At 29.2% G+C, this 9943-nt stretch overlaps 1 protein-coding gene across 1 annotated transcript; it reads left to right on the forward strand.

Annotated features, from left to right (window-relative positions):
* The first annotated feature begins 2263 nt into the window (after positions 1-2263).
* LOC143177259 (glutamate receptor ionotropic, kainate glr-3-like) lies at positions 2264-8307 on the forward strand. The gene is made up of 8 exons (XM_076375121.1): positions 2264-2419; positions 2508-2602; positions 3272-3445; positions 5336-5577; positions 5633-5850; positions 6432-6676; positions 7983-8166; positions 8281-8307. Exons 1-8 carry the CDS (start codon positions 2273-2275, stop codon positions 8305-8307), a joined length of 1332 nt encoding a protein of 443 aa, XP_076231236.1. The 5' UTR covers positions 2264-2272.
* Positions 8308-9943: the final 1636 nt, after the last annotated feature.

Below are 9943 nucleotides of genomic sequence, written 5' to 3' on the forward strand. Positions count from 1 at the left end.
ATAATAAAAGAACAATTATTTCATCTATGCTTGACATTTGTAGAAGATTCTTCAATCCATTCTTGAGATATGTTAGCCAGTTTGAAAAACACAGTTTTAAGAAAAATTCTATGAGAGGAGAAAACTGAGAAAAATTTAAAACAATAACTTCGTTACTTCTTCAAATTTTGACATGGAACTTATTTTAAAATATTTTTCAATTGTCAGTCCATGTAAATATGTTAGGAAGAAACTTGATTTTTTGAAAGTTTAAACGGTTATCTGTTCTTAAAGTTTAGTGTCCAGTAGTAGCAGCGTTGCGACATGTTGTACAGTGTTGCGACACGTTATATAACATTTTCTCGAAACCGTTATAACATCGCCATTTCATCGAATTTAAATATGAAACTCTAATAATAAATACTCGAGAAGACGCATTTTAAGAAAATGCAATTAAAGAAATTCCTAAGGACACTCCTTTAAATTTTAACTTTGTATTTACACATCCATACACAGAATTTAGTCATCAGTTTTTGGTAGGTATTTGTGAATTCAGAGGACCTCGAAACGACAGGAAATTTTAAAAACTCGGAGAGTGAGTAAGGGAGGGGGTCTAAATGCGACCGATAGTAATTCATATTTTCCTTTTGCTCTAACAGTCGGGAAAATAAAAATATTGTATTTTGAAACGAATCTCATAACACTTCGAAATTCTTTTTCCACCGAATCATCGTATCTTTCTTTTTAATCAAATTAAGTTATGAGTTCTATACATTTTTTTAAACTAGACTTATTACCCGTACATAAATTTCTTTTGAACATTATCTCTCACAAAGAGCAACGTGGCTGAAAAGAAGATTAATCGCTTATGAATGCTCATTTATACATATGTATCGTATAGGGTATAACAGATACATGATGAAATATTTTAAAGGATGATAGGGGAGTTTAAATAGAACACAAAATGTCCCATGGCATAATATCCGATCTACCTCCATATTATTATAAAATAATAATGCTTTAAAATTAGCATACCTACATGCTAAACTAACAATTAGAAGATTCTATAATTTTACAAATACATAGAAGGGCAAAAATAGAACAAAAATGTCCTAAGGTTTTTTTCATTTTAAACAAATTTAAAATCTTTTTGGAAAAATCTTTAATGCTTACATAAAGTACATTTTTTGAGCTATTTCTAAAATTGATAAAAAAATATTATTTATTATAGTCTTAGTAGGAACCATCGTGAAAATTCTCCAAAAAAAAAAGTTAAAAATGCACGGACGTGTCATTTTTTCATTGCAAGTCCTAAACAGAGAAATTCCTTAAAAAATGTATTCCTTAAGGTATAAGGTAGTAGCTTCACTTGCATGTACAGATTTGAAAAAAGAAAAATTAATTACAGAGTAGTAGAAGCTTGGAAAAAAAATTTCGAAAAAGTGCGAACAAGTCAGCATTTCTTTTAACATTTATATAAGAACTAATTGTTCAATCGAAAATTCTTTATGTGCAACCGAAGAGAACAGTATTAGGAATTACTACTCAAAAGTTGAAGTATTTACCGATGATGAAATTGACGAAAATGAAAATTAAAAAATTGGGATCATTAAATTTAATAAAACTTCTGTATCTTTGTCAGTTTTGCGAATTTCATTTTAGATTTTAATATTTTAAAGGATCGTTCTGAAACCTTAAACACTAAAAAGGAATAAAACAAGTTGTTTATTTCTTCAATCCGTCACAGTAGTATTCCTCTTTAATATACCTTGTTGTATCTCTTACGATTTAATTTCCATGAGCTTTAAAAATCCAAAATGTTCATTACAAATATAAGAAATATTATTATTGCAAAATGAAGGCAGATCTAACATTGTGACATAGGGCATTTTGTGTTCCATTTAAGTTCCCCCACAACAGTTTAGAATATTTTAACTTATATTTGTTACACCCTGTATGTAAGCTATACAGAAAGACTTCTAGAGAAAGAAAATCGTTTAAAAATCGCTTTGAAAAATCCATAAACTAAAGCACTTACAGAGGTTAGACAATCAATACATCGCACTCATTTAAAAGTAATTTGCAAATATGTCCTCCGTCTATCTTTGCTGGGTGATCATGATTCTAAAAATTACAGGCTGTATATTAACAGTGCCGTGCCAGTAATGCGAAATGTATTTTGTCTGTAATACTGGAAATGGCAGACAGATGCTCGAACGCTATGTCAAAAATATTTACTACTTTCTTGATTGTGAGTTACTACGCACGCATACAGTGTTTAGCCAGGAGAATTATGATTTGGGACAAAAATCAACAAAATTTTGTAGTTCTATCGAATGTTTCTCGATTCGCCAATTTCGAAGAATATGTGCTCGCCAGGAAACAAGATCCAACCGTGAAAGATATCAGTGGGAGAACTCTGAAAGTGTCTTACTACGAGGTTTAAGTAGAGCCCCTTTCATATGAATTACCTACACATTTGGAAATCTTTTCACTGTGATTGAAACATATTTCATCGTTATCCTTAGGAAAGGGACTTAATTATGTTTTATGAAAACGACACGAAAGTGACTGGAGTTTGTGGGGAAATATGGAATCTGCTCGCAAACATGCTCAATATTACGTACGTTCTTATTATTTGCATAAAGTGGTTTAAGCAATAAGTTATAAGCGAATACTTTTAAAAATAGCAGAGCATCGTTAAGTAGAGTTAACTAATCTTAATTGAGAGACTTTTTTATATATGAATTAATATTGAAATTTTTTTTAAGAAACCACAACGCATAACATTTTTAAATTATTACACATTTGTAATATTAATTGCAAGTTTAAAATGTTCAACTTTAATACCGTGTTATGGACTTGTGTCTTCTCGAATCTTTATTTCGATTTGAAAAAATTGTTTTTTACGCCCTTTCTTTTTTTTGCAAATATAAATTCTACATACATACTCTAGACCTAAATTAAGGGCTTAACTTAAATTTTTTGAAAATGTGAGATAGGTCGTTTTGATGAGAATTATACTCTGATCTAAAACTGAAAATAACGGTTTTTAAACGTGTAAAACATCAAAAATTTGGAAAGCTTTACACTAATATAGATTAATAGTTTCTCAGTTTTTCTATTTAGAATAATAGCTTAGAGTTGAATATATAAATGGTTGTATTGGTGTATTATATCATTAAATACATTTAAAATAATTTCATAATGTTATACTTTATGATTTCATAAAATAGAACGTGTTTGGTTTTGGATTGAGATTTAAGGTGCATACTTTAAATTGCTTTCTCAGCTTAATACCTGTGCATTATATGGAACGGGATTTTGGAATAAGCCTGGAGAATGGAAGTTATACCGGTCTGCTGGGCTTGCTCGACCGAAATGAAACAGAAGTAATTATGCGTACAGGATATTATTCTTCTCGCATAAATTTATTGGATTATACGCTACCCATTTGGCGATCAAAGTAAGCAATTTATGTCCACGTTGTATTAAAAGTTATCGTACTTTTCAGACATATAAAATGAAAAAATTGTAGTTTCATATTTCTATGTTATTAAATATTTCAACATTCTCGTATTTCTATATTCTCATAGATACTATAATTTCTCTTAAGCTACATAACTTTCCAAAATTTTTCAGAATCTTTATATTATACATATATGTTATAACTCTTCATAAAATCAACAGTTTTTCACTTTTACTGTTGAATTATCGGGAATAAATTCTCGCAACTCACAATTTCTTACGAAGCTAACAATTCTCTAAACACTATAAATCATAAAAATTCAATAAATTTCTACAATCTTTAATACGAATCTCTAATTCAAATCTTTTTTGCTAAACTTGTCACATTCCCGTATTATACAAATTATTTTGACTTTTTACATTCTTGCAAATTACAGTTCCTTACGTGTGATAGACTGTGGACATTTAGACAAATTTCTATTTTTATACACAAAGTAAAAAAATGAAACCTAATTAAAGACTTGTTTCACCCTTCAAACATTATAACGTGTATTTATCTATCGATAATTTCTACACTTTTCCACATTATATACAGTCTGTATTTTTGTGCACATTAAAATTTCCCATAAATGAATAAAAATCCAGTCTACTCGTGATATTAACTAAAATTGTTTTTAATTCCTATTCTGTTCCCCTATAGCACAAAAACGTAACTGTTACGTAACTGCTACTTAACTAAATTATTTTGGTTATGTAAACTGAGAGGCACATAAAGATAACATAAGGGTAAAAATGTCCGCCTCATTAACGTAACATCGTGACCCACACCAACTACCTTAGGCTACACAAATATGAGTCACATTTATTATGTTAATTTTATGTAATCTCAGGATAATAGCACTAACTTTATTGTTGTATAATGAACCATTATTTATAATTAATTTTTGATAGGATATTTATTTGAACAAATAAAATATATTTGAATCCTTTTCATTAAAATATTATTTTTTATTATTTTGTACACAGGTTTTTTCATACGTATTTCACATATCACACATTAACCTATTTTTCTTTCGCTTTATATCTCGATTTCTGCTGTCGTCCTGGGCGGAACCATTCTAAGCCTACTGTATCAAAATCCATTTCTCTGAAGTTTTCGAATGTATTCAGAACTTTGTCTTAAAAAAATGTTTTATTACTATATTATTAGTACAAGACGTATTATTATAAAAGCCTAATAAATTCAATATGTAAATACCTTTTATTATTTTTACTAATCATGAATTCGACATCAACTTTATTTATACGAAAGGTCTATTTTGACTGTTACGCTATCGCAGTTTGAATCGCACGTTACTGCATTTTACTACAAAATGGACATTTAGAATTCCACTTTTTGCTACTCTCCAGTCATACGTCATGCATGCAAAAAGATTCGAGCTTTAGAATAATTAATACCGAAAGATTTTATGTGAGAAAATAGAAGAAATCTAATTACATGTTTGTATTGTATACATGTATGTATATGATTTTTCGAAAATGTTTTTAATAAACATGATAAATATATTAAATTTAATAAATTATGTATTTGATTCCTGCGATATCTACGTTCCGTAATATTTATGTTTAAAATAATATATTGCACATATGGACAAAACTTGCGTTAAATTATATACTTCGTGTAACTTTGAAATGACTTTTTGAAAGCTGCTCATGAGTTATGTGACTGCTAAGTTACAGAACATTGTGCCCACTATGTTACGTAGCGGTTATATTTTGTATATGTATCAAAAGTTACAGAACATGTAACTCCCATGTTACGTAGCATTTACACATTGTGTTATAGGGGATATTTTAATTAATCCTATCGCCAATAACAGTCACACAGTTTTCAGCTATACATAAAACCAAAATACACGTACGACAGCTGGTGGGTAGCGACAATGTTCTCGTCCCAAACTTGGTGCGTCCTTATTTTTTCATTTGTCCTCCTCAGTATGGCTGGATATATTTTCCAAAACGAATACAACTATCAAACTTCCAAAAGAGGGAAGAAAGTAAAAAGGAGAGACAAGTATTTCGATTTTACCGATCACGTCTTTTATACTTATTCTACAATGTGTTGTCAAGGTATTCGACGTCATAGAAGTGTGAATAAGATTTATCACTAGTAACTTTTTTTTAGGATACCTCCCGGAGGACTTTCACAAACAGAACAGAATACTCTCTCTTTCAAAGAGTGTATTCGCATGGTTGGTTCTATTGACTTTCAGTTCTAATCTTATTTATCGAATGGCGCATCGGACCATGACACCTCCGTTCACTGATTTTAGTACATTAATGAATAAAACGAAATACGATGTTTTAACATTCAGAGGATCCACTATTTACGAATTCTTAAAGGTATGTATTGGTATAACATAGTTTTAAGGAAACATGCAGGTGACAGACTAAAACATAGAGTAATTTTTGAAAAATAAAATAGAATGTAGAGTATCGTGCATAAGGATTTGGACACTTTCACATGTTTGAAAATACATAAAACATCTATACTTTTTTATTTGTACTAATTGATATCAAATGTTATTTGGTATTTGTAAACCTTATACAGGGTGAATATAATATACGTGATAATATTTTAAAGGGTGGTAGGGGAGCTCAAATGGAACACGAATGTCTTATGACATAACGTTCGATCTGGATCCATTTTCCATATTCTAAATTCACAATCAGAGCATTCTGTAATTTTGCAGATACATTGAGGGGCAAAAATAGATAAAAAAAAGTCATAATACATTTTGTCGTGTCTCTTATGTTTAACTTTCATAAAGCTTTAAAAATCTGAGATCCATTTCGTATCAGTATCTCGGAATAAGTTAGCCAAGTTTGATCCCGAGCTGTAGTCAAGATGCAACACACTACTAGTATACATATTTGTTACGACAATTTTATATCAAGTATTCAATAACTGAACAAATTTTTAGAACAGCATTGAACAATCAAACAGAAGATATGAACATCGTATTCATTTCATGAACGATTCGACCTTGATGTATGAAAATGTTTGCAAAGGTGACCATCTATACGCGATGTTGGAAGTTCAAGACAAAGTTGATATAAGAAATAAGTATTTCTGTTCATTAATACCAATGGGAGGTAGCTACTATCAAACTTGGTATGGATTCGGATTACGAAAGCATCTTCCGTATAAGAAAATCATAAATATGTCGTAAGTGTAAGCACGAAGAAATGGTATGCCATTTCATAAGTTTTCTCATATGAGCAGAATTCTATCATAAAGTTCTGTCATGTGGTCACAGCCTCAAGTACACACCAAGTTTCTGTTTACATTTTTCAGTTATACGTTATTTTATATTGCGTACGGTGTGATACTTCCTTTAAGATATATGACTATGTGACATTCACTTAAACGGCTGAAACACAGGAAAAAATCGTCAGATTTGGTAAAAGTCTCCTAATTAAGTAGATTTAAGCAGAGTAGTGTTTTGCAGGATCTGTTATGGACCTTTGTAAAATTAACAAGAGTAGTTTGATTACAGTAAGAGCAGCTTTGTTAAACCTACAAAGTTAATTCCTATTGGTTCTATTAAAGTCAAGCCTGTTAGAGTAGCTTTGTAAATTGTACAAGAGATTTCAATAACTTCAACTTGACACTTTTTCCGTGAATATCTCTGGGCTTACTAACACCTTAAAGGGAGTAGCACAACGTGTAGGTAAAAAATGAGTCAGCGTTTTATATAATATAAAATAGTGTGTAACTAAAAAACTATGCGTTTTCGTACATACGTGGATTTAAACTCTTTTTATTCTTTTTGCGTGTATTATCTATCCTCCAAGTATCCAACGTCTTTTTTACTTTTTACGCGTTTTAGGTTAGTATATTACGTAACACAAAATAACTTATAACTAAAAGATTGGGTACTTCTAGACATACATGCAGAGGAACTCTTTTCATTATCTACATATCGTCTATGTATTACAAAATTAATACAACTCAAAAAACTATGTTTTTGAGAGAAAGCAAAAAACTATTTACGAGTTTAGGAGAAAATTATTTATTAAATACATAATATTAACATAAAGAGTATTTAATGACAGTTATCTTACTTGTATAATTAATCTAAAAAAGAGTTATGTTACTTACATCAAATTATTTTCATATTATTAATTAAATAATTTGTAATTCACATTTGAAAAGTTTTTTGAATAAATTCTATAATTTTGATCTTTAACCAGTAAATTTTTTGTAACAAATAAAGGTGCATTTACCAAACATTTAGGTATAAATGTAATACAAAAAGTCACGTGCTTTGAATTGTCTCTCTTGAAGTACATTTGCGATATGTAGAATCTACCCTGCAAAAATATCCAACATTTTCCAACACACCCTGTATACACTTTCAATAACCATGATTACTATAGTTTGAGTTGTATATTTGACATAAAAAAGCTGAAACAAAATATGTATGTATAATAGTGACCAAACATATTTTAAATTTATTTATTCTTTGTAGAATATTGAAATTGTATGAAACTGGCCTTTTAGATGCCCTGAAAGATCGTTGGTTCGACTACCGAGTGAACAGGAAAAATGGCTATCCCACTCAAGCAATCGATATGCAACAGGTTTATCTAATCTTTTACGTACTTCTCCTCGGAATCGTTCTTTCTTTTATAATAGTTTGCTTAGAAAAAATCGTATTTTTGTGTAATAATAAATATAAATAATGTGTGTCGCAATAATGCAATTTAATAAACTATGGTGTGAAAGAACAAATGTAGTTTTCAATTACAGTATTTTCATTATTTTAGATTAAAAGAAATCAAATGAATTCTTAATTTTTCAATATAAAACTACACTGAATAATATGTAACAATAAAAAGTAATTTATATCCATCAAACCTAATTAAAATTTGAAATTATCTTTCAACTTCCAAAATTATGTTAATGCTATTAAATTGTTTTAGAAAAGAATTTTTAATTTTTTTACATCCAATAAAATTGTACCACGTAATACTGTTGCAAATAATATTTTTGCCAATGACCTAAATACTACGAACATTTCCGTGACATGAATATTTATCAGTGTCTCATCATAGCGTTGCAAAAAGTAATCCCGGATCGAAGCCATTTAGCTAAGTAAATTGCTGATCCGATAGTTTATGATGTTTCTTTTCCAATTATATAGCATGTTATTTGTTCAAATGTGTTATAATTATTTACATGAACATGTAAATCCTTTTAAGAAATTATTTTACAAAAACATAAAATCGAAAAACAAGGGAATATTTATAAAATAGAAAATTATGAAAAAGTTTATAGATATTATAAGTACTTCGTTAAAAAGATGTAACTGAATGATCTTTTCTTATTTGTAGAAGATGTTAAAAAAGGGTTTGGAACTTTAGACACTTATAGTAGATACTTATTGGCAAAAAATAAGAATGTCTAATTAACATAAATGTAAAATTACACTCCTTTATTTACAAGTATTCGATACTGTAAGTGTGTCTCTTCACAAAATATTAAATGCAAATAGGAGAATTAGTTCAGACTTATAATAGTTCAAAATTGTACGACAACACAAGATGTTTGCTGCTTTCAACAAAGATTAACGACTTAATAAGAAGACAAAAGTGTACAGATAAAGGATTTTATGGATAATAGAACAATTTCTTTCTTGATATTAACATTCGTATGTTCAAGTAGAAACGAACAAAATTAACAATTTTCGCAATATTTAATACCATCATATCTTCTTAGGCGTTAAATTACATAGAATATACAAGACATTAGACATCAACTGTCAGAAATTGTAAGGGATGATTCTACATGTTAAAATAAGACGAAATTATATTTGGGACTTCGTTTCAGAGTTATTATTTTTTGCAAAAATGTTTAAAAATTTGCTTAAAATATGTCTGATTCGAGACTTATTCTACTGCCGACGTGCATTGATCAGACACAGCGAAATCAGTAGAATAAGTCTTAAGTCAGACACATTTCACGCGTATTTTAGGCATCTTTTCAACAATTCATAACTCTGAAAGGAATCTCGAAACACAATTTCGTTTATCTTCATTTTCGTCTTATTTTAGAATGTAAAATCACACCATAAACATTCTAACATCTGTTGTCGAACACACTGTGTACATAATATAAATTATATAAATTAACATAATTATGTAGTTATATTCTTTTTGTACCTCAATCCGTCGAAACTTTTTTTCAAATATTTTTCAAATGCTTCGAGATGAGAAATTTTAGTTTGTGTAAAATTTAAATATATAGAGTAAATAAAATGAAAATATAGAATAAAAATGTACGACTTAGTTTTTGATACAGAATCACTGGCTTTCCGCTAATACCACCAGTTCTGGGTCACTTTTTATGTTGTATACGAATTGAATAATTAGAAACATAAAGATGATGAAAATATTTCTTTAAATATTTGTCTTGTTCGATTTTGTTCGC

The sequence above is a fragment of the Calliopsis andreniformis genome, chromosome 3, assembly GCF_051401765.1.
Source record: "Calliopsis andreniformis isolate RMS-2024a chromosome 3, iyCalAndr_principal, whole genome shotgun sequence".
In the NCBI taxonomy this organism is placed as follows: domain Eukaryota; kingdom Metazoa; phylum Arthropoda; class Insecta; order Hymenoptera; family Andrenidae; genus Calliopsis; species Calliopsis andreniformis.